The sequence below is a fragment of the Orcinus orca genome, chromosome 18 (assembly GCF_937001465.1).
Source record: "Orcinus orca chromosome 18, mOrcOrc1.1, whole genome shotgun sequence".
In the NCBI taxonomy this organism is placed as follows: Eukaryota; Metazoa; Chordata; class Mammalia; order Artiodactyla; family Delphinidae; genus Orcinus; species Orcinus orca.
The window spans coordinates 73,267,810-73,293,367 of NC_064576.1; the positions used below are offsets into that span (position 1 = coordinate 73,267,810).

At 50.4% G+C, this 25,558-nt stretch overlaps 1 protein-coding gene across 1 annotated transcript; it reads right to left on the reverse strand.

Moving 5' to 3' along the window:
- Nucleotides 1-15,597: 15,597 nt before the first annotated feature.
- Nucleotides 15,598-20,742, reverse strand: PDX1 (pancreatic and duodenal homeobox 1). Its single transcript, XM_004281767.3, has 2 exons — nucleotides 20,151-20,742; nucleotides 15,598-16,624 (listed from the first exon to the last, which is right to left on the reverse strand). Exons 1-2 carry the CDS (start codon nucleotides 20,569-20,571, stop codon nucleotides 16,179-16,181), a joined length of 867 nt encoding a protein of 288 aa, XP_004281815.2. The 5' UTR covers nucleotides 20,572-20,742; the 3' UTR covers nucleotides 15,598-16,178.
- Nucleotides 20,743-25,558: the final 4,816 nt, after the last annotated feature.

The window sequence follows — 25,558 nt, forward strand, 5'->3', positions numbered from 1 at the left end:
AAAAAAAACAGCAACAGTATTGTAAACAAATAATAAAAATTCCACAAAACCTACTAAGATGAATTCCATTTCTTTTTAAAAAAATCTTAGTCTTGTTTTTACAAATGGCTAAACTACTCTAGTGGCCGACGTGCTTGTAATTGTACAGGAGCTGTATGGTCTCTCAAACCCTCTCAGATACTCAGTGTACAGGATTGAGGAGTACTCTCGCAATATGTGTTTGGTCACCCATCGAATACCTGCATTTTATAAATGGTGAAAAGAGCACAGCTGAAAACGAGCTCTTAACCTGCCTTTACTAGTTACTGGCTGAACTAAGTAAAGAAACCTGGAGTCTTGAGTTTCTATTTCTGGTCTCTGTTCCTCATCCCTGAGGAACTGACAGCTACGTGGCACCATAAGTGACAGCCTGGATAAATAAATAGTACGTGTGAAGTGCTTTTATTTAACCTCCAAGGTTAAATGAAGTTCAAGGTGAAGCCATAGAGTTTACCTGTCAATATGGGCCTAGTTTTGACTATTTTCAAGAATCTTGCCTTTGTGGCTGATTTATTTTCTTTAAACATGCTTTATGTTTCCAGAATCAGCTACAACAAGGCTGGCCTTGGAAAAGCAACCTCCTTACTTCCAGGAGAAATTGATTACATTTGCAAAACAGTTTGAAAAGTTAACCTCTGAAATGGATTCTGTATTTGTCTATTTACTTTCATAGCAGGGCAAAAGATACAGACTCCACAACAAACAACAGTGACAACCTTACAAAAGTCACTCTCGTGTTCCACCCTTGCTAGGGCTCAGTTCTACACTCAGATTTTGCTCTTGGGAATTTTTTGGTTTTTTTAACCATATATTTACCCTTTCCTTCCCAGAATCTAGTGCAGGAAAGGGTCCGTAACAGGCCTGTAATTGTAGGCTAGACTGAATGATTGATACAATAGTTAATTTTATTTTCATCCATTCATTCAACAAGCCTATCCTGAAGACTTTCTACTTGCCAGGGCACCGTGCTAGGGGTGGGGAAATGCACACGTGAGGTCCATTGGCCTTCATCACCCACCTCTAACCCCGTGAGTCTCCCCTGTTTAGCGTCAGCTGGAAGCGGAAACCTACATTTCCCAGAAGTCTTAGCAGCAAGACTTCTGGGTGCAGTTAAGGTTCTGCAGTCACGTAATGTCTGGAAGACAGAAAGGTGGCAGAAGTCATTCTTCCTGGGATAGTCGTGGCTGACTGATTCCGGCAGATGTGAGTATTTCCATGGCCAAACTCCACATTCCACTGTTTGGCCATCCTCTTCTTGGATGTGGGGCAGCTGTGGAAAGATCAGCAGTTTCCAGACCTCTGATTACAACCATGGCAAAATGACCCTGAAGCCAAAAGTCTAATGGTAGCTTATATTCCAATGACTTTGTAAACGCTGAATCACCATCTGCTTGAAGTACCTCAGGTGGTTTCTATTTTCATACTGAATCTTTTCAGATGAAAGAAGTAAGGAGGATTGCCCTTAAGAAACTTACCATCTATTAGAGGGGAGAGACAATGCAAGATGATTAGGGAGATAATAAAGGTGTGAATGCAACAGGTATTACGGGAGTAAGGAGTGAGAGCAGGGCCTGGTGAAGGGGTGTCCTAGGTGTCTATTACTGCATAGCAAACGTAGGGGTCCATGCCTCTCACAGTTTTCTGGATCGACCGGACTTGGCTGGGCAGTTCCGCTGGCCTTATGCAGTTGCAGTCAGATGGTGGCTGGGACTGGGGTTTTCCAGAGGCTCCACGGAGACACTGCGATGCCAGGGCCTCCCTCCGTCTCCACATCTCCCAGGGCTTCTCCTCTCCACGCAGCCTCTTCAAGTAGCCTCGCCAGCAAGGTAGCTCCCCAAAGCACACACAAGTCAGGCCTTCCTTTAGGCCCAGAACTGGCATAGTGGGCGGGCACTACTCCAGGATGCAGAGACCAAGAGGCATGATTTACGGGGGCCGTCTCAGAGACTAGCTAGCCATCACAGAGGGACACGCTGGAAGCTGGGGAAGGTTCACGGAGAACGTCCAGTGGTTGATGAGCTACCAGACTTGAGAGAGGACCCAGGGCCTGGTCCAGAGCCCAGCAGAGCTATCACTCAATAAACCTCAATGTAGGGAAGGCTGGAGGAACAGAGGGCAGGCAGGCGGGCACAGGAAGGGTAAGTCGGTAGCCCTTCTGGTTTAGAGGCAGCCCAGTGGGTGCAGGACCTGCACGTATACTCATGGGCTCAGAGAAAGGAGGTCCCTGAGGGTCCAGGCTGGGGGACTTGGACGTGACCCTTCAGATGGTGGAGGCTACTGAGCAGCTCTGGGTAATGGAGGGGCACAACCACATCCCCAAATTAGAAGGATCCCTTGGCCTAAGCGGAGTGAAGGGGTGGCCGGGGGGAAATGGAGCTGGAGATAGTGTGACCAGTGAGGCTCCCGCAGTGGGGCTGGTGAGAAAGGAGGAGGGTGTGAGGAAACCATGGTGGTGGGGAAGCAGAGGCGGAAATAGACTTGAGACAGTCCTGGAGGAGACAATGAACAGACCCAATATTCTATGATTTATGGTGTGATTAAGAGGATTTGAATACATATGAGGACACTTATCTTAATAGGGGGCCTTTCCCTCTGTATATTTTTATTATAAAATAATACATTATATAAACATACACATGTACGTGTGTATATGTATGATATATATATATATGATTTAAAAATAAACACAACATAAGAAATAGTACATTCCCAATGCTTCTGAAGTAAAACAAAATGTGAACTTTGTGTAACATGATGTTTTAAATTAATGATCCAGGTTTCCCCCCATCTCATTCCTTAATAACATGCCTTTGGAGACAAAAGACACCGTGTCTTTCTTCACAGGGATCCCATCTCACCAAAGCAGTATAAAAACATAACTTCAATAACAATTCAAACTCAAAGTCCAGGCCTTCAATGGATAAGCTAAGTAGTCGGATTTTTCCATATAGATAAACTTTAAGTCTCTATGGGGTCCCCAAGGAGCCAAGAAGGGATGCTCAGCGAAACTTTTGGAAAAGAAGAATGTAAACCGCACAGTTTCCCCCTCCACGGTTCAGCCTCACCCTTAAAACACATTGACTTGCCTCCTGGTCCAAGATCTAGTCAGGAGACAGAAGAGAACCAAGTGACTCAGCAGGGAGAGGAATCAGGTCCATGAAAACTGAAAAGGTAAGAAGGGCCACTAAGATGTCCAGGAGGTAGTAACTGCAAAACCCAGCTACCACCCTAGGGCTGGGGCGACAAAGTAGAGGTTGTAAATTTAAAAACCTTAGAAACCTGAAGGAGGCGGCCCCTGGGGCTGAGACGCACATCTCTGAGGGGGGCTGCCTGCCAACAGTGGTGACGCCCTTGTGAGGTGGTTGATGCCTTGAGGGGGTGCTGACACTGGGAAAGGTGCAAACCGGATTACGCTGCTGCTCGTGGAATAAACCGCCGCTATCAGAAGACGCCTGGCCTGGCTCTCAGGAGGCGAACAGGAAGCAGAAAGGAAGAAACCAGTCCTGCCTTCAGCCCTCCAGCCTCCCTGCAGCACCTCCTCCTGACTGGCAGATCTGAACCAACGGCCAGATGCCAAGGGAGAAAAGCACTTCTCCTGTGTCGGCTCAGCTCCTGCATCACTAGGCAGAGTACGGAAGGGTGGGTCTGACGACTAGAAGTAAGAGCTTAACCACTGTATCTGGAGTGAAAAATATTTGACATGAGTTCTACCCCACCGTCCTGCTCTCCCTTCTCTTTCATTTTTAGCCCAACTTTCTCCCTCCAAAGAGAATTTGAGTCACTTTCCAATACAGGCACATATTTAATAGGACATTAAAAAAAAAGGGCTTAAAAGAGATAAGAAAGAAACACAAAACACCAATTCAGAACAGTGTTTTCCAAACTTTGTATGGCAATCAAGGTAGAAATATATTTTATATTATGATTTATTAGACATATACATACATAACTGAAAAAGTTTCATGAAGCAATCCTTATCCTCACTATGCATAATGCACTCTTATATTTTCTATTTTTTTTTTATAAATTTATTTATTTATTTATATTTTGGATGTGTTGGGTCTTCGTTGCTGCGTGCGGGCTTTCTCTAGTTGCGGTGAGAGGGGGCTACTCTTCGTTGCCGTGCGCGGGCTTCTTTTGTTGAGGAGCACGGGCTCTAGGTGCGCAGGCTTCAGTAGTTGTGGCACGTGGGCTCAGCAGTTGTGGCTTGAGGGCTCTAGAGCGCAGGCTCAGTAGTTGTGGCGCACGGGCTTAGTTGCCCCGCGGCATGTGGGATCTTCCCGGGCCAGGGCTCGAACCTGTGTCCCTTGCATTGGCAGGCGGATTCTTAACCACTGTGCCACCAGGGAAGCTCCATAATGCACTCTTATATTTTCTATTTTATTTTATTTAATTAAAAAAAGTCTGATAACAACCCATGACACTGACATTATCAATGGCTAATACGTTGCAACCTCCTCTTTTAAAAATGTTGATTTAGAGGAAGAAGAGATACAATGTTTTATAAGGACATATAACATTGACGGTCATTTCCATACCAAAAAGTACTTTTCACATACATTATTTAACCCTCACAACAATCCTGTGAGATGGGTATTTACCCCAATTTACCAATGAGAAAACAGACTTAAAGATACAAAGTCATTTGCCATGTAGTTCAGAAGAGTGATGAATGGTGAACGCAGAAATGGAAGTCAACTTTTTCTGATGGAAAATCTCAGTCTTCCTCAATCTGCTTTGCCAGGCTGAGAGACACGGTTGAGTTTAGTTTTGAGCTTTCGAGCAGACAAGGCAAACAATACCTTGTACAGTGTTCACTGTCTGATGAAAGTAAGCATGCACATTTGTCCGAACAAACTTCCTTCTTGCACTAAATCCCAGCACATGGGTTCCACAAGTGGGCTATGTATAATAATGAGTATTGGGCTTCCCTGGTGGCGCAGTGGTTGAGAGTCCACCTGCCGATGCAGGGGACATGGGTTCATGCCCCGGTCTGGGAAGATCCCACATGCCGCAGAGCGGCTGGGCCCGTGAGCCATGGCCACTGAGCCTGAGCGTCCGGAGCCTGTGCTCCGCAACGGAAGAGGCCACAACAGTGAGAGGCCCACGTACCACAAAAACAAAAACACAATAATGAGTATTGTTTTCATCTGTGCCTTTTGCAGAAGGCACCAAATTATGAGGAAAAAATTTTAAATGCAGACTCTTGGTAACAGTGGTGGAGACAGCTAGCTGTCCCCAGTATCCATTCTACCCTTCCTCCTTTAATGCTGTTCCCTCCCATTAAAAACATTTTTTTAGTTATTATTTTATTTATTTTTTTAATTAAAAAATTTTTTTTTGAATTTTATTGTATTTATTTTTTTATACAGCAGGTTCTTATTAGTTATCCATTTTATACATATTAGTATATATAGGTCAATCCCAATCTCCCAATTCATCACTCCCCTCCTGCCACTTTCCCCCCTTGGTGTCCATACGTTTGTTCTCTACATCTGTGTCTCAGTTTCTGCCCTGCAAACGGGTTCATCTGTACCATTTTTTCTAGGTTCCGCATATATGCGTTAATATACGATATTTGTTTTTCTCTTTCTGACTTACTTCACTCTGTATGACAGTCTCTAGATTCATCCACGTCTCTACAAATGACCCAGTTTCGTTCCTTTTTATGGCTGAGTAATATTCCATTGTATATATCCATTCGTCTGTCGATGGGCATTTAGGTTGCTTCCATGACCTGGCTATTGTAAATAGTGCTGCAATGAACATTGGGATGCATATATATGTGTGTGTGTGTGTGTGTGTGTGTGTGTGTGTGCGCGCGCGCGCGGTACGCGGGCCTCTCACTGTTGTGGCCTCTCCTGTTGCGGAGCACAGGCTCCGGACGCGCAGGCTCAGCGGCCATGGCTCACGGGCCTAGTCGCTCCGCGGCATGTGGGATCTTTCCAGACTGGGGCACGAACCCGTGTCCCCTGCATCGGCAGGCGGACTCTCAACCACTGCACCACCAGGGAAGCCCGCATGTGTCTTTTTGAATTATATTTTTCTCAGGGTATATGCCCAGTAGTGGGATCGCTGGGTCATATGGTAATTCTATTTTTAGTTTTTTAAGGAACCTCCATGCTGTTCTCCATAGTGGCTGTATCAATTTACATTCCCACCAACAGTGCAAGAGGGTTCCCTTTTCTCCACACCCTCTCCAGCATTTGTTGTTTGTACATTTTCTGATGATGCCCATTCTAACTAGTGTGAGGTGATACCTCACTGTAGTTTTGATCTGCATTTCTTTAATAATTAGTGATGTTGAGCAGCTTTTCATGTGCTTCTTGGCCATTTGTATGTCCTCTTTGGAGAAATGTCTGTTTAGGTCTTCTGCCCATTTTTGGATTGGGTTGTTTGTTTTTCTAATATCGAGCTGCATGTGCTGTTTATATATTTTGGAGATTAATCCATTGTCCGTTGATTCATTTGCAAATATTTTCTCCTATTCTGAGAGTTGTCTTTTCATCTTGTTTGTAGTTTCCTTTGCTTTGCAAAAGCTTTTAAGTTTCATTAGGTCTCATTTGTTTAGTTTTGTTTTTATTTCCATTCCTCTAGGAGGTGGATCAAAAAAGATCTTGCTGTGATTTACGTCAAAGAGTGTTCTTCCTATGTTTTGCTCTAAGAGTTTTATAGTGTCCAGTCTTATATTTAGGTCTCTAATCCATTTTGAGTTTATTTTTGTGTATGGTGTTAGGGAGTGTTCTAATTTCATTCTTTTACATGTAGCTGTCCAGTTTTCCCAGCACCAGTTATTGAAGGGACTATCTTTTCTCCATTGTATATCCTTGCCTCCTTTGTCATAGATTAGTTGACCATAGGTGCAGGGATTTATCTTTGGGCTTTCTATCCTGTTCCATTGATCTATGTTTCTGTTTTTGTGCCAGTACCAATATTGTCTTGATTACTGTAGCTTTGTAGTATAGTCTGAAGTCAGGGAGCCTGATTCCTCCAGCTCCGTTTTTTTCCCTCAAGACTGCTTTGGCTATTTGGGGTCTTTTGTGTCTCCATACAAATTTTAAGATTTTTTGTTCTGGTTCTGTAAAAAATGCCACTGGTAATTTGATAGGGATTGCATTGAATCTGTAGATTGTTTTGGGTAGTATAGTCATTTTCACAACGTTGATTCTTCCAATCCAAGAACATGGTATGTCTCTCCATCTGTTGGTATCATCTTTAATTTCTTTCACCAGTGTCTTACAGTTTTCTGCATACAGGTCTTTTGTCTCCCTAGGTAGGTTTATTCCTAGTATTTTATTCTTTTTGTTGCAATGGCAAATGGGAGTGTTTCCTTAATTTCTCTTTCAGATTTTTCATCATTAGTGTATAGGAATGCAAGAGATTTCTGTGCATTAATTTTGTATCCTGCTACTTTACTAAATTCATTGATTAGCTCTAGTAGTTTTCTGGTAGGCTCTTTAGGATTCTCTATGTATAGTATCGTGTCATCTGCAAACAGTGACAGTTTTACTTCTTCTTTTCCAATTTGGATTCCTTTTATTTCTTTTTCTTCTCTGATTGCTGTGGCTAAAACTTCCAAAACTATTTTGAATAATAGTGGTGAGAGTGGGCAACCTTGTCTTGTTCCTGATCTTAGTGGAAATGGTTTCAGTTTTTTGCCATTGAGAATGATGTTGGCTGTGGGTTCATTATATATGGCCTTCGTTATGCTGAGGTAAGTTCCCTCTATGCCTACTTTCATAAATGGAGGGTTTTATCATAAATTGGTGTTGAATTTTGTCAAAAGCTTTTTCTGCATCTATTGAGATGATCATATGGTTTTTCTCCTTCAAGTTGTTAATATGGTTTATCACATTGATTGATTTGCGTATACTGAAGAATTCTTGCATTCCAGGGATAAACCCCACTTGATCATGGTGTGATCATGATCCTTTTAATGTGCTGTTGGATTCTGTTTGCTAGTATTTTGTTGAGGATTTTTGCATCTATTTATTTATTTAAAAAACAATTTTTAAAGAATGGTGTTTTTTAAAAAAATATATTTTATTTATTTATTTGGTTGCACCAGGTCTTAGTTGCAGCTCGCGGGCTCCTTAGTTGCGGCTCTTGCCAGCTCCTTAGCAGTGGCACTTGGGATCCTTAGTTGTGGCTTGCGGGCTTCCTTAGTTGCGGCTTGCTGGCTCCTTAGTTGTGGCATGTGAACTCTTAGTTGCAGCATGCATGTGGGATCTAGTTCCCTGACCAGGGATTGAACCCGGGCCCCCTGCATTGGAAGCTCAGTCTTAATCACTGCACCACCAGGGAATTCCCTTTTTAAATTAAAAAAGAAAAAGAAACCCCTCCCATTTTTAATTAGACAAACGACCATCCAGAATAAAGACTACACTTCCCAACCTGCCACCCAGCCACGAGTTTTCATGTAACTAAGTACTGTTCATGAAGTGTAAGCAGGTGTGGTGTCACTTCCTTGAAGTGTCATTCAAGAAAAGGGGATGGTATTCATTTTCTATTGCTGCAAAGACAAATTCCTACACAGCAGCACAGAATAACAAAAATGTATGCTCGCTCAGTTTCTGCAGGTCAAGAGCGCCCCTTTGGCTCAGCAGGTTTACCTGCTCTGGGTTTCACAAGGTCAAAATCAAGTTGCTGGCCAGCTGAGCTCTGCTAGGGAGGCTCTGGGAAGAACTTGGGTTGCTGGCAGAATCCAGGTCCTGTGGTTGTAGGACTGAGGTCACCATTTCCTTGCCAACTGTCACCTGGAGGCATCCCTTAGCTCCTGGAGGCCTCTCTCCAGTCCTGACACGTGGGTCCTGCATCCCAGAGCCAGTAATGGCACCCGGAATCCTCTCACACACAGAATCTCTCTGACTTTTCCTTCTGCTGAGCTCTTGGATTCCGGCTGGAGAAAATTTTCTGCTCTTAAAGGTTTGTATGATTAGATTGGGCCCACCAGATAATCCAGGATTAAGTTAAGTTAAGGTCCCCAATTTAACTACATCTGTAAAGTCATTTTTGTCCTATAACAGAACATACCCACAGGTTCAAGGGATTACGAGGTGGACATCTTTCAGGGATCAATATTCCACCCATCATAGGGGCCTACCCTTCTTCCTTTGTTTCTTCCCTCCTGCTGCTTAGAAAGTGGGTGTCATAGCTGGAGTGCTCTATGGGACCGTGAAATGAGGGGCTAATTTAGGGGTAGCAGAAAGGGAAGTCAAAGTAACCTGGGTCCCAGGCAATTCTGAAGCAATATTCCAGTCCTGAATCACCTGCCTCCAGACTTCTGTGTAGGAGAGAAATTAACTTCACTCTTCAGCCTCTGCTATTTGGGGTTTCCAGTAGTCACAGCCAAACCTAACCACACAGTAACATCTAAGGAAATGACTTATTAAGGAGGTCTGGGACATTCACCTATTTTGGGGAGCCTATGGACCCCTAAACAAATTCCACTTTGTAAAGAGACTTTCTATCTTTGGTCAACAGACAATCCCTAAATTAGTTCAAACATGTATACCTTTCATATAAAGCTAGTTGAATTGGGGCATCAGTGCTGTCTGAACTGTAACTTCAGCATGACTGGTTTTGCCTCTTTATTTGACAGAGTTAGTAGTTTATTTTTGCTCCTGCTTGGTCAGCACCAATGTGGTTTTTCAGCCCAGACACTCTCTTGTGAAGATCCAGGACAATACCTAGCTACGCCCATCAGAGGGAGGATCTGAGGACCCAGACAAAAGGGCACACATTCATTTTGTGTCACTTGTTGTCAGCTCTGAGGTTCCTCTGCGCGAAGTGCTGTCCTTGCTCTAGCGAGATGAGAAAGACCTCAGTTTCTGGAGGAACCGCCCCACCCACCCGTGTATGCGCTCTTACATACATGATTGTATTTAACCCTCACTCAATCACATGAGATCGCATTACCGGTAATTCACAGGAGAGTAGACAGACTCAGAGGGATAAAGTTATTTGCCCTTGTTCAGAAGAGCCATAAATAGTGGATGCAGAAGGGGAAGTTAAAGCCTTCCCAGAGGGCTGAGAGCCAGCACTGTTAATTTCTGTATTTGTCCAGAGATCCTCCCCTCTCTTCTCCACTGGATCTCAGGACAACAGGCGACATGAAAGTTGGCTTGTGCTTTACAAAGTCTGCGTGTTTGTGTGTCTCCTCATCTAGAGGAGAAATAATCTGTACTTCTGGTCGAGAAAATTAGACTTTCAACATTAAATTAAAATAAACCTTGCATTTATTTATTGCAATAAATTCAATTGTACAGTATTTTCAATTTGTTTTTAAATCTTGGAGATTATTTTGTACATTTTATTGTGTTTCTAGAACTACTGAAGTGGAAATAGTTCCAGGTAGTATAGCAATTTCAAATTGGCAGTATATCCAGACATATCCAGATGTGTGAAACTTCTGAATTTTTTAGAGCATGTATAAGTAGGAGAAATGATTTTTCAAATTCTCATTACCTTGGACATAAGACTAATTGAGAATTCAGGAAAATATTAGAATTTATTCAAATGATATAAATTACAGCAAAAACACAATTTTGTATGTGTAATGGTGACTAGATGTGAGAGTTCAGTGTATTCTATAATGCAGACAAGAATCTTGACTGTATGCTGATGAAACAGCAAATATTTAAGGTGTTTATATGTTCTGTGTTCAGGGAAAGACTAAATAATTCAACTTGAAAGTGAATTATAAAATATTGCTTAAGGCTAGAGCTATCTATGCTTTCAAAAGCCATAGCATTTCACTTATAGAAAAAAATAATTTTACTTAAAAAGGAATAAAATTTTATTGTCCATTCTATCTCATGATATATAAATGTAGCATACTTTAATATGGGAACCTGGCATTGGTAGGTAATCACTAGGTAGCCTAAAAGACCTGTATCCGTCACCTTCACTGTCTAAACAGCTACTGGTAGCTACTATTTGTAGAGCTTGACCTCTTTTTCCTACTCCGAGTCACCCGCAGATCCTTTCCCCACAGCTGTCCACAAGCTGCTACAAGCTGTCCACATGTAGCAATTTCCTGAAGGCTGGCTGCCAGCTGAGTGGCTCCGTCACTCCCAGTTCTTTTTCAGGGAAGCCTTTCTGCTTCCTGTTGCCCTGCCCCGGCTTCCCATTAGGTTTATTGCTCCCCCATCTAGCTTGTCAGAATGGCTTTGAGTAAAATTCGATTTAGTGTTAACCCAGAACTTCCCTCTCCTGACCCTTCTAAGTACTTGATTTTCAGGAGGGTTTCTAGGTGATGCTGTTGAAGTATGAAAGAGCTCAGTTGTGAACTTTTTTCTTAGAAAAACAATTTTAATTCCTTATGCAATCGTGCAATACTTCAGCAATCAGCCAGCTTCTACCAAAGTTCCAACTTGTGTTCTTCTAAAGACAGCTTTTCCTGCCTGCAAACACTGTGTCAACACAGAGAATTGAGACAGTTAACCTGAGTGGACAGTTTTCATCAGCAGCAATGTCATCAGGCCCTTGGGAGATGGCTGCGCTGGGCGGGGAAATAAAAAGAGTATATAGTAAGGTGTCCGTGGTTCCTACCTACACCCTGATCATTGTCACCACTGCAGTCCACATAAGACATACCCTAAACACATGCACACAAATGCACACAGGCCAACAAACAAAACCAGACACACGAAGATAGACTCACCCTAAGACACACCCACACCTACATAGAAACCCAGATCTGGGGAGAAAGAGAAGGAGAAAGAGAATGGGAATGGAAGAACAGGCAGACTTCACCGACTTGAAAGGGCAATGCCATACTTAGATTTCATTCAAACTTAAATGCATTGAACGGAACTAGTTGAAGGAGAGGATGTGGAGAGAGGGACGGCCCTGGACGCAGGGCCAAGATTAATCTGGGAAATCAAAGCAGCCTTTGTGGTTCAAAAGGAGAAATTTGGGGAACCTGAGTGACTCCTATGGACTCTGATCAATTCACCGATAATCAGTCCAATCTCCGATTGGGACGACCAGGCAAGTGCGGCTTCCAGACGTGTCGGCACAGAGAGCAAGAGCCCAGTAAACCTTGCTGGATGCATTCCGGCGCCAGTCCCGGATCGAAAGGGGCAAGTGAATTGCAGATGCCAAACCCGTTGAAAACAATAGGCAGGACCTGAAATCACCACCAACTCAGATGTTGTTATTGCGTGGTATGAGTTTGGCTTTTAAGGTGAGAACGTCTTCGAGTAACCGTAAGCAAAACTACAGGAAGGACTTTATCGCGAAAGAAAGGGGGACTTTGTCTGGCACTGTTGCGGACACCATGAGACCCGACGCTGTGCACGAGGAGGCCCGGGTCCTCGACCCCGGCGCCGGCTCCCCGTGGCTCCTGGTGTTGGATGTGTGTGTGTGTGTGGCGCGGAGCCCGCGCGGGATCTTGCGGCGCCCGCGCGGGATCTTGCGGCGCCCGGGACTACAGTCGTGGGCTGAGCCCGGACAGTGCTGCAGCCGCCTGGTCTGCGCGCGCCATCGGCGCCCGGCGGCGCTCCACGATCGTACCTCACCGCGGATGGAAGATTCCGGGAGGAACGGTGGGGTTCATGGTCCAGCGGGGATGCCCTTCGGAGAGTGGCGGACGTGGAGGCGCGGACGGCGAGCCGCGGATGCTGCGGCGCTCGGGCCGACGCGCGCTCGCAGCGGCTGCGCTCTGCGTTGGCCGAAACCCCGTCTCCCTCCGCGCCGAGGCCGCTTTCCCGGGTGTTCGCGGTGTGCGTCTGTTCACTGAGGGCGAGGAGCGCGCCGTGCCTGAGGAGCAGAGGGAGGCTGGCAGCCCCACAGCGGAGGTGGGTATCGCGGTCGAAAGAGGCCGGGCTGGCTGATTTGTTTCGGGCTCCAGGGAGGTCTCACTGTTCAGGACTCCTCACGCGAGAGTCTGGGCCGCGTGCGTGGGCTCGGCTGGCAGGTCCGAGCGCCCCAGCGCCCCGTCGGCCGAGGGTGGCCGCTCAGACTCGGAGACGCGCACGTCCAGCCGCACGCGGGTCGCCCGGTGGGGCCTGACCTGGACCCAGTGGCCGGAGGGGTCGGGACTACGCGCTCCGTCCCGCTTCGGGTGAGGCCCCGCGTGGCTCCGGCCCGAGCTCGGTCGCCCTCCTTCCTGTCTTCCGGGCGCATCTGGCGAGCCGGGCTCCGCTCTCCGCCGCCTCCCTTGGTCTCCCTGGGTCTCCCTGGGAGACCGGCCTCTAATGGCAACTACACTTCGCCGCCGCCACCACGTGCCCTGGCGACTGTGCGCCAGGCCCGGTAATAAACTTGAAGGACATCATCTCATTTCGTCCTTGTGCTGAGCCCATTTTATGGAAGGGGAAACACAGAATTCAGGGGTTTGTTCCAGGGCCCGCGTAGTTAAGGGTTGGGGGGACCGAAAGCCGGGCCTCTTCTGCGCGGAGGCACCAGCCCCGGCGGCCGGAGCCCCAGCCCAGCAGAGCGGCAGAGCCGCACGCCGGCCGGAGTCAGACCGCGCCCTCCGCCGCCGAGCCCGGCCCCGGGCGGCCCGCGCCTCTTCTCCTCGGGTTGGCGAACCCTGGAACCCCCAGCGGGGAGGCCGCGGCGCGCGGTTGGGCCCGGAGCCTCGGAGAGGGCGGCGGCTTCCGCGTGGAGCCCTGAAGACCTCCTTGGCCTCAGAGGACAAGCCTCCGCACCTCCACCAACCGGGCGGCCGAGCTCCAGCAGGTAGGTCCTCCCTCCTCCCCACAGCATCAGCTTCCCTGGTGTCAGATGAGGACAGCCTCTCCTGGTGAAGGATGCTGTGGGCAGTCTATTTATGAGGAAGGGCGGCGTTAAAACTAGGACGCGCTCAGTAAAGATCAGTGGTTATATGAACAAGAGGAGGTTTGTCAAAGGAGAGGGGCTGCAGGAGACTCGGGAAGTCTCTGCAGCTGCGATTCCCCAGCTGCTTCCGAAAATGATGATGATAATAAAACAACCAATATTTGTGGAGGGATAACTACTTTCTAGATACTGAATTCAGCGCTTTACATGTATTCTTTGCTTTAAACCTCACCACTCTATGAGGTGGTATCCGCTTTCACTTTACGGATGAGAAAACCGAGGCAGGGGGAAGTGGAGTAATTTTATCAGGGTCACGGCTGGTATTTGAGGGACCCGAGGTCTGAATGGAGTCTTGCTAGACTCCAGAGCCCAGGCGGGTGTGGAGAGGCTGCAGGGGCTCACAGCCTGTGAGACGTCTCACTGATGAGGAAGTTCTCCTTTCTGATCCACAGAACCTTCTTTTATTCGGAGGGGCGTTATGACTCGATTTCTCTCTCTCTCTCAAGAAAACCGCACACGCACAAAAAAACAATAACAATAAAACCGAAAAAGCAGAAACAAAAACCACCAACAAAGCAAAAACAAACCCTGCATCTCTTTGCAAACGAAAATAATAGCGGCGACTCTTGGGAGTGAGCCGTTGTCTCGGAACCGGTGGAAACGCTGGGGAGGCGCCTTCAGGCGTGCACTGGGGCTGTGCTGCCCGTCCAAGGGCCGCGGGGAGGAGCAGGGTGGCCCGGAGGTTGGAAGCCCACTATGTCGGGGCCTGTGTTCCCCTAACACAAGACACTCTTGGCCCTCAGGCTCCAGGGGTGGAAACTCATCCAGAGCAACACTTCCTTCGGAGGAGCCCCCGAAAAACGCCTCACCTGGACGGCCGCTTTGGGCGTTTCTCTGCCCCCCTCGGTGCGGGGCCGGGTGGCATCTCTGGCTCTGCACTTATTCATCGACAGCCTGCCACACTCCGAACCCCCCATGCCTATGGGCTCTACTGCCTAAGAAATTAATTCATTTTTAGAAGTGACTCCTAAATTTACAATGAAACAAAACAAAACACCCGAAAATCCACCTGCTGATACGCTTTCCCAACCTAAAACCCAAACGTGGTGCCTAACCAGGTTTTCCCTGGTTAGTGCCCAAAAAAAAAAAAAGCTGCTTTAATTTTTTAAATGAATTGGAATCATTGCACTGCAAGAAGGGTTTGATACAAAGCAAGCGGAATCAATTTTCTTCTCTTTCCACGTTATCTGTATTTATTAAACGTTTTCCACAAACATCACCTGAACACGAGGCCCAGACCCTGAAACAAGCAACTGACCTGGAAACCACAGACCTGTTTGCAAAGAACTGTTAGGTAATTTAAAAACTTTAAATAAAAATAACCATCTTGCCTGAAATTCCCCAACCACATACATTTTCATCATCTCTAAGGATGAGGAAGTCATACCCTGTGGATAGTTTCCAAGGTGGGTCAGGCCACCCTGATTGTCCCCACACAGTCTTCCCTGCCCTGAGATCAGGAACCAGATCCCCATCTGGAATAGAAAGCTCCAGATATCTTCAGTGTAGTGATTGCTCAGGGGCCGTCTTTCTTCCCCCAAACCTTCGCTCCAGGCCCATCTCCCCTTGCCGTCTCTGGGAGTTTGGGCACAAAGGGGTGTACAGCGATGCTGCCGCTGCCCCTGCGCCCCAGCCCTGCCACCGCCCAGCCACGCTTGCAAGACGTTCTTTTCTTCAGAGGAAAGAGGTGGAGGCTGAAGGATGTGTACTGGTGAAGGATGTGGTTCTGCTAAAAGGATTAAAAAAGAAGAGGAGAAGGAGGAATTATTCTATTCCATGGGCATTGATTTCACTAGGTCTTTGAAACGTCAGATGTTTCCTTTCAGTTATTTCTAAACGTTAAGGCAGAGGCTGGAGTAAAAATGGCTCTGTTCCCCGGGCAGGTTGAGGCACTCCATCCAGTTTGCCTGCTGTGTTGGGGACGGTTCCAGTTTGTATAGTTTCTGTTGTCTTTTGAAGAGCCGGCTTCTCTAAAGAGGTCCACGGTTCTGGAGTGATGGTACCTGCACGGCAGCACAGACGTTGCCAGTCCAACAGTATCACCCAAAGAGGCCCCGGATATTTCAGAAAACGTCTCTTCTCCTTCCAGAAGGTGGGCCAGCGTCTCCCCACCGCTCCCCAGTTGGCACTAGGCGCCTCACAGCCCGGGCTCTCCCCTCCAGTCTGGGGTGGGCCGCCCAGCTCCTGCCCCAGCGAACGGCCGGGACCAGTGGTCACACCCGGGGTCCTGGGTCCGCGCCTCCCTCCTTTGCGGGTGGCCGATGCCACCGGGCAGGGAGGAGCCCCATCTCTCACCGAGATTCTTGCGGTCGCAGAGGCGCCACACTGGAAGGCTGAGGCGACGCGCTAAGGCCAGGCGGCAGGCGGCCCTCCCGGGCGGCGGCGGGGACCGCGGGCGGCACAGCACCCCCGGGGGGCGGCGGGGGCGGCAGCGCCAGCAGCTCCTCGCCCGAGGTCACCGCGCAGTCCTGCTCGGGCTCCGCGTCCCTACCGCCCGCGGCCACGGTCCCGCCGCTGCGCTTCTTGTCCTCCTCCTTTTTCCACTTCATCCGGCGGTTTTGGAACCAGATCTTGATGTGTCTCTCTGTCAAGTTCAGCATGACGGCCAACTCCACCCGGCGCGGCCTGGAGATGTATTTGTTGAACAGGAATTCCTTCTCCAGCTCCAGCAGCTGCGCGCGAGTGTAAGCGGTGCGCGTCCGCTTGTTCTCCTCTGGCTCCGCTGCGTAGGCACCGCCTGCGGGCGACACAGCACGTGAATGTGGTCCCTGATCCCTGGCTTCTCCTGCCTGCCCCCACCCGTGCAGTCCAACCCTTTTGCCCCAATCCTAGGAGCCCTGGCCCCTTCCCAGCCGCTCCAGCCACCGAGCTCAGGCCCTCTATCCGAGAGCCCAGTCTGGGGCACGCAGCCCTTCCCTAGTAGGGTTTGCCTTTTCTTGGAGGTCAAAGCTGCATGGGTTCTCTCCGTGGCTCTATCAACGAGTGGTTCTAGAATGTTGGTTCACTTAACCGCTGTTTGGGTTGGTGCTGATTAAAATGCACATAATAGATATCTCAACCGACTGGATTCTACCAAGGCAAAAAAAATGTCTTTAATACAGTACTTAAAAAAACCTTTCTGACGATGACCCACAGTAACAAATACATTTCAAATCATCACCCAGTTCATGCACTGATATGTGTAACTGCCACACACAAAAATTTAGGACCTTAAACCAAACTTTACCACCTATGATGCTATCTAATTTCTCCTAGTTTACTGTTTCATTAAAAACAAGGTTTCAACCCAGTAAATGGATTTCACGACCGACTAATGGGTGCAACCTTCAGTTTGAAAAACCTTGAGCTAATAAAATTCCCGAGGTTATGACATATATTGTCATATCTGACCATATATTATCTCTCTATCAAGTTATACTGTAGTCAGCCCCAACTCAAGAACTGGTAAATTCTCTGTCATTCTAACCTCGGCTGGGCACCTGCCCTGGACGAGAAGGGAAACCATTCTGAGCCCCGGAGAAGGTCAACCCCAGCCTCTGTGTCCTGGGCCCCAGATACTGGCCAAGGCAGGAGGGGAGGCTAGGGAGGGGAGACCCGGGGCCGGATCCCCCACTGGGGAGCCGAGAGCCTGGCAGGGTAGAGGAGCCCCGAGCCCGGGTGGTGCGGAAGCGACAGCCAGGCCCGGCCTGGTAGATTAGCACCGCTCACCCGGTGTTTGTGGCTGTGCGCCTCCAGGCCCTGATCTTTTCCTTTCTGGGTGACATGCCGACTGTGCCCAGGCTGTGGACTCCGGGGCGGTGAGTTCCAGCGAAACACGGGGAAGAGTCCTAAATCGGCGTGTACGTAGGGCAGAGGTATGTGACATTTCTCCTGCAACTAGAGTTGAAAAGCTAGTGTGTGTGTTTCTAGAATACAAGCCACCAGGGGTTTCCCCCCAGGCCAAAAGGAGGTGCCCAGAAGCCAAGGCAGAGGCTCCGGTCCGAGTCAGCAGAGTCCTGCTTGCTGGGGGCGTCTCTCGGAGTCTGAACACTTCCAAGCCTTCCTTGGCTTGGGAGAGAAACGAGGGAGCCTTAAAAGAACGTCTGAAAAGGTCCTCTGAAGTTCGTAAATTCAACCCACAACCTCGCGGGGCTTTGGCCCATTTTCAGCAGCCTCCCCAAAGCTCTCTGAGAGGCTGCGCAAGGCCCACTAGCCCAGGGGTGCTGTGCCTAGGATGAGTTGGCAGGGGGTGAAGGCATAGGATGGAGGCTGTTGGTGGTTTTGGGAAGACGTCAGGGCCCCCAGCCTGCACTGTTCTCCAAGGCGCAGGGGGAGGCGTTTAGGGGCAAGCCCGCCAGCAAGGCAGCCGCCGTTCATTTCTTAGGGCGAGGGTTTTGGAAGTTCCTGTTGTTAGTAGTATGCATATCCGATCTACGTATAAAGGCCCTTTGGTCACTTCTTTCAATCCAGGGGTGTGAAACCCCAGTAGGAGCGGGCAGGCGGGCTCCCAGACCCTTGACGTTTGGTTCCTTCCAGAGTTTCCGGGGAGGACGGCCCTGGCTGCAGCAGCATCGTGCAAGCAGCTGCCCGGAGGGCGCCTCCCGCCCCCCAGCCCCCGGCGGGCTGAGCCTGCAGTGGGTCAGAGGGCGCAGGCAAAGGCCCCTCCGACCGCGACCCTCCAGCCCGAGGAAGTGACCCTTCCAGAGCTACCCCATGCCCCGGCAAGGCTGCCGATTTTCCTTCGGGTTTTCCTTTCCGGCTCTTTCGGTCCGCCCGAGCCCAAGCTCCACCCGAGCAGCTGTAACACCCCCGGGAGGTGGGAAGTTACCCCACCGCAGCAAGGCTTTTTCGGGTCCTCCCTCGCATTCTTCCTGGGGAGGCCGCGAGGAGGGCCCGGGATTCGAGAAATGCGCGCCCCCGGCCCCCAGCGCGCCGTGGGAAGGGGGCCCGGGCGGGAGGCAGCTCCTGGCAGGAGACTACGGACTGGGAGTCCCGCGCCCACGGCCCGGGGACGCCGTCCTCCCGCCTCCCAAGAATCCCGCATTTGCCAAGGCTCCGAGGCCTTTGGCCGCGGCCGCGTGGGCTGAGGAAGGGTCGTGCGGGGTTTCGCCACCGGTGGGGAAGATCGCGGCCGAGTTTGGACCCTGTTCTGCCTCAGGACCTGCCCGGTCCCCACACAGCCTTCGTGAGAAGGTGGGGAGAGGCGAGCCCCGGGGATGAGCCCGGATCTCCCCAAGCCCGTCTTGGCTGCGCCAGGGGCAGAGTTGGGCAGGCTAGCCAGACTCGGCAGGCGGGGGCCGAGGATTCCCGGGGCGGGGGGCGCGGGCACTTCCAGCCTCTTTCCCCTGACTCCCGACTGTTAGTTGGAAGGAAAAGAAAAGTCCACTATTTGCAGTGCAGGTGTGACTGGAAGTGGCTTCGGCACGGAAGCGATAAGATTGTGTGGCGGCCGCACAGGCCGCGCCAGAACTCGCCGCCGGCTCTGGGCCGGGAAGACCTTCCGTTACAGGCCGGCGCCTGGGGCTCCCTGTTTCGCCTGTGCCAGAGGGCATCTCCTTCCTCGAACTGACTGGCAGGGACGCAGCGCGGGGAGAGCCCGTCAAACACTTCCGTTGGTTCAAAAGTGAATGAGCATCGCAGACGCCTCTCCCAGCTGCTCGGCTTCGAGGGTGAGCGACCAGTCCTCAGCCCTGCGGTGACCCCCAGCCCCGACCGCTGGACACCTTTGCACGCTTGGGTACGGCTTTCCTTCTCTGCTTTTCTGCACCTACTTAGTGCCCCTGAGACGGCCTGGCTTTCTTTACTGGAGCCGCCCGCGGGGCTTGGGGGCGGTGCTCAAGGCGAGAAGGGGCCCGGGGCTCCGAAGGCGCGCTCCGGCCGGGCCGGGAGCATCCCAGAGCCCTGCTCGGCTCCCTCGGCGCGCCCTCCCGGGAGTCCTGGGCGGGCAGACCCCCACCTGGGGGAGGATGGGAGGGTCCGAGGCCTTGAGCTCGGCCAGGCCTAGGCTCGCAGGGAGAGCGCGGGCTCCTGGAGTTCAGCGGACAGGGAAGGAAGGACTTTAGGCTGCCAGGAAGAGAGCTGAGTGGGAAAGACGCTCCAAGTTGGACCAGAAAAGCGCTTCTTTGCAAAATGGCCTGGTTAGCTCCCTGTATGCTTTAGTCCGACTCTAGGTTATCCATAGGGTCTGGGGACGCAAACTGGGAGAGAGTCCTGGGAAGCGCTTGGAGGTAAGGGCAGCCGGGCGGAGAGCGGGTGAGGACAAAGCGGGCGGGAGCCAGGCTTACCTGCCCACTGGCCTTTCCACGCGTGAGCCTTGGTAGACTTCATCCACGGGAAAGGCAGCTGGACGCGGCAGGGCTCCTCCGGGGCGCCCGGCTCAGCTCCATCCGGGAAGGGCCCGGCCGGCGGGCGGGGGAGCGCGAGCTGAGCCGGGAGGTGGTGGTGGAGGTGCGCCACCGCGGGGTCGTCGGCGAGCGGGGGCACCTCGTACGGGGAGATGTCCGGAGGGCTGCCCTGCTCCAGCGCGCCCAGGGCGCCCGGGAATGGAGGCGGCGGCGGCGGCAGCGGCGGCAGCGGCGGGGGCTGGCGGCCCATGTACAGGCACGCAGGGGGGCTGGCGCTGAACTCTGGCGCCGGGCCCCGCTGGAACGCGCAAGGGTCCTTGTACAGCTGCGTGGCCGCGTAGTACTGCTCCTCGCCATTCATGGCTGCCGCCCGGCCTTGGGGACCGGGAGAAGGGGGCTGGAGCCAGGGACTTGGAGCTGTGCGGCGCTCCCACTCCCGGAGGCACCCCTGCAGCTTTGACAGCTCGGCACCGCTCGGAGAGGTGACCCGGTGCCGGCGGGACGGGCGGGCGGCCGCCGCGCCATAGGCTCCGCTGTGCCCCACGTGGCTCTGCCTGAGGCCATTATTGGCCTGGCTGGCTGCCTTAAGAAGCCGGGCCCAGGTACCCACGAGCGCCTGAACGTTTCAGTTTTCTCTTTCAGCCGAGTTTACTACACCTGTATGTGCAGTTGGCAGTACTCGCCAAAGTGGGGCACGAATGAAATTACTAGACCTTCTGTTCACTTATAGAAACATATTTTCCTCATACGTTAAACAGTCTATTTTCCTTGTACGTTTGATAATATACATATTAGTTCATTGGTATAATTTATAAATATACATCTGTTGCGGTTGTACACAGACTTTTAAAAAATTGTTAGGGAATACGGTCAAAATATTTTGCGGACCCCAGCTCTACAGGTCGGAAGCAGTTGGTTCTATTTTATTTATGAAACTTGTACACAACCACGAGTGATGTCAGTGAACTGGCACATAAAGATCCAGGATTCGCAGTATGTTTTTGCCTGTGGCTGTGCTCCGGGGATTTCTGGAGTGTAAACTATAACTTCAGAAGCATTCACAGTGGCTTCTAAATTTTTTTAAATGGAAAGGCATTATTAATTTTTGATTTTGGGAAATTGGGGGTCATTTGGCCAGCTCAGAATGCAGGTTCCTACAGTGGCAAGGGGGAAAAGAAGTAGCGTCCCCTCTTGTGTCTCGGAGGCGGGGGCAGGGGCTTGGACCCCGGTTTCCAGATCCTTGATGGCTCCCCACGGATCCCGAGACCTGGCCGGAGTCCGTCAGCTGCAGAACATCGATTCCCGCGTCCGACTGAAACAAGGCAGGCCTGGGAGAGGAGCGTTCAGAAAAGAAAGAAAAGCGCAGCGTTTTTATGACAATGTCAGTGTTTGGCTCCCACCGATTCGGTAACTTCTGGGCCCTCTGGGGTCCTCACTGAATAGAGATGCTTTTTCGGATCCAGTGGTGCAGACGGACTATCTCCGGGTCGCGTTGGCACATAACCTCGGACCCAGGCAGGATCAACGCCGCCGACCGGTTCGCCTTAGGCGTCCTGCCGAAGTGACCACATTCCTCGAACCGCCACGAGGGTTTTAGAAAAACTGGACACCACTGCAGAAAAGCCTGGGCAAGAGGGAGCGTGAACCACAAGAAACCAGCAAGAGGAAATCACTGCACTGACTTTCCTAAACTGCAAACTACATCCAGTCCTTTACGAGGTAGATTTAATATGCTTCCTCGTGGTGGAAGTATACGAATGCATACGGATTGAGTGCGCTACCCTGAAATACGCCTCGTTTTCATTAAAAAGCAAAAGCTAGTTGGGAATCTGGACTTCTCTACAGATTCCTTCTCTTGTGAGGTGCTGGTGCCGTGTCAACATCTGTGTTGGGATGAGCGCTGGGCACCGAGTGGTCCCCGCGATGGTGGGGACGCGCGCAACTCCGGGGGATCGTCGGAGCGCGGCTCTCGCCAAAGGGCAGGCTGAGAGCGGCCGGGCAGCGGGGGTAGTTCCGGCGATTTCTTCAGGGAAAAGGGCCACCTGCAGTCCGAGGGGGCCAGGGAGCGAAAGGCCGTGGGACCCGCGCACCTAATCTCTCCGCGCCCGCGTCAATGAGTCCATTGTTCGCGGCGTCCGCGGAGGACCCGCTATCACCGGCCGCGAGCGACCACATCGATCAGGAGGGCAGGGCTGGAGGGGGGTTGCCGGGCCGCGGCGTGTTGACCCTCGGAGATAATCTGCCGAGTCGCCGCGGGTTGACTTGGCGACGTGGTTATGAGCGGGCGGTAGCACCGCTTGGGACAAAGATCGGCCACCTTTCCCCTCCCCCTCTCTCTCTTCTCTTCCTCTCGCTCGCCTCCTCGGCGGTCCCTCTACTAGGGCGCTCCAGCAGCCCCCTCCTCCCCCTCCGCTGCTGCGGCCTCGCCCGCCCCTCCCCCCAGATCCAGAGTGTTTACTTTGCACTTCTCGTCTAATTGCACATTTCTGTAAATTGGTCTCCATTTCGATGCTTCATTTGCTCCCATTTAATATTTTTGCTCGGCCCTGCAGAAAGAAAAGAGGCACTCAGCAGAAAGCAAATCCGCCCCCCGCGCGCTGGCAAAATCCGGGAACCCCGGGCTGAACCACGACAACACGCGGGGGGTGGGGGTGGGGGTGTGGGCTGGAGATGTCCCACCCAGGCCTCCCCACACTCACAGTGAGCATTTTCTGAGGCTGGCTGCCCAAAAAAGTGACCCAGGAAACCACGGCCGAACAGCCGCTTGTTATTGTTCTTATTAGGTGGGAAGAAGGTAGGGGGATTTTTGGATTGGCTAATTATAATGTACGTACGTATACCCGCCACCGAGCAAGGTCGTGTGTTGTGTTTCTTCTGTGGATATAACTCAGGGTATCATAAAAGCGCCAAGTCCATTACAGGTGAAATGCATTTCCGCTCTGAATCCCCGCCGACGCCTGCGCCCCTCTCGCCTCGCACAGGCCCGGGAGCGATACTGAGCCATTAGGCGAGAGCCTTCTCGAGCCATTTAACAGCAGCTCTTATGGATAAATAAACAAAAAAGGCTGTAAACCAATTATAGTGTGGACAGTGAAAAAGTCGTTTATTAGCAGGACGTCCTGATGGCCCTCGCTGATATTGGAGGTCCTCGCCTGCCCGCTTCCCCCTTCCCTTCCCGAGGCGAGGCTTGGCCCTGGAAAACACAGGTTACCTTGTTCTCGGTCAGTGGCTGAGTCTTCCTCGGTGGTTTCACAAGCACGCCAAGGGCTGAATTTGGCTTGGCGATGAGAATTTTTAAGCCACTGTATTCCAGTGTAAAGAAGAAACAATATGTGAACATCACTTAACTCTGAGGCTGTGTTTGTGATGCATTTGTGTGGAATTTATTAGAGGGTGTCCTTTATAATTAATTTGCTGTTAAAAATAAAAATTAAATTATACCCTGAGTTGAAGCACTAAAGCTAACGATGTGATGTGTGGAATGAGAATACTCCTTCCATCATGTACTTTGAATTTTGGTAGATTACCCGGTCTTTAGTCCCCCCAGGGTAGTCATCTTTCTTACTCCAGGATTTCCTCAGAGTCTGGTACCCAGGTCTGAGAGAGGCCAAGGAAAACCTAATTTGTTCCGGAAAAAGGACCTCAGACTTTGAGTCAAAGACTTTCCATTGATTCCTAGGACAAAATAATTGAGCAAAATTAAGTGGAGAGTTGAAATTATTTTCCAGGTAATTCAGCACCCCCATCATATAGATAAATGCAGCCTAAAAATCTAAGTTAATTGGACAATTGTCTGTTCTCTAACTTACTGGCTCTCTTTATGGTGAAAGAAGAGTGGAAGGGGCCCATGGGGGACTGCACCCCAGGACTGGGCTTAGTGCTTCTCCCCCCCCCCCGGCCCCCACCACCAGCCCTTTCCTCCTGTTTTTGTTTAATCCTTCTGAGGCCCTCAGTTTACTTTGCAGCTGAAAGGAAAAGTGGGAATGGAAGTCCAGACTCCAAAGGGTCTAAGCTCCCCCCTCCTCCAGCATCCCTGTGGCTGCCCTTCCAGCTCTGGGCTCATCCCCGGCCCTCACCCAGGCTCCCATCTGTGCCCTGTCATCCAGATATGCAGTCTCTAGAAACCCCAGGCCTTGTCATTTCCCTTCTCATCTTAGTCCTGGATAACCAGCTTCTTGCTTCCATTGAGGTTTCCTTTCTTAGCCCTCCACCGCCCCTCCCATCACCGATTCCTGACTAATCCTTTGTTCTCCTGGGAGCCTTTCCTTACCTCCAGGTTCCTGCTGGAGCCCAAAGAAGCCTTGGCCCACACTTTCTGGTCACTCCAGCCGCCTTCCTGAGCCCTTCTGCATTTCACGTGGCTTAGTGGTTTGAAGGAGGAGTATTTTCAATTTATTGATCAAACACCTATATAGCTCTTACTGTACCTGTCTGCTATGTCTTTGATGACACAAATTCAGTAGCAGAAATTTGTTTTGGCTTTCGTATATGATGGAAAGGTCTTAGGAGTTGCATATACCCGTGTTCCAAATCTGCCCTGCACAAGCTGTGTCAAGTTATATAAGTGTGTCAAGTTATATAAGCTGTGGCAAGTTATATAAGTCACTGAAAGCGCTCTGTCCTTATTTGTAAAATGAAACCAAAGGTACTGCTCCATGTAATATGCCCATCGCATAGAGTAATAATAACAGCAAACACGTGGCGCCAGATACCGTTGCAAGTATTTTACGTACGTCAGTCCTCACTAAAGTCCCAGGAGGTGGGTACTATTATCCCATTTGACTGTGGAGGAAACTGAGGCATAGAGGTGTTACTGGCTGTGGAATCACACAGCCAGTAAGTGGCAGAGCCTAGATCCAAGCTGAGGAGGTCTGGTTTTAGAATCTATTCTCTTGGCCATGACATCATACTATCTTGCTGTATAGTAGCACTCAAGAAATATTTTTTTATTATTTTTGTGATATTTCAGTGAGACATTTCATAGGCACTCGGTTAATGGTCATCTTTTCCTTGCTTCCCTGGCATTGCTTTTAATGCACCTACAAGCATTTAACTATTGGTAATTGCTGTAGCCCAAAGAGCCACAGAGCTCTTACCATAAGCCCATGTCTAAGGACATTCCCAGACAGGTAGGCCTGGAAAGGAATATGCAGGAACACTGAGGAAGCACTGGGTGGATATATGCCTGTGTTTTAGGGGAATATGCCCCCAAATTGGGGCCCTGCTTAAAGGGGATAGAGGAGGGGAGGGCCAGGTGGCACCCTCTCCAGCCAGCCCTGACCACACCACACAGAGAGAAACAGGGGTGGGGAGATCCGGGGCTTCTTCTCTACATCCAGGAAAGCCCA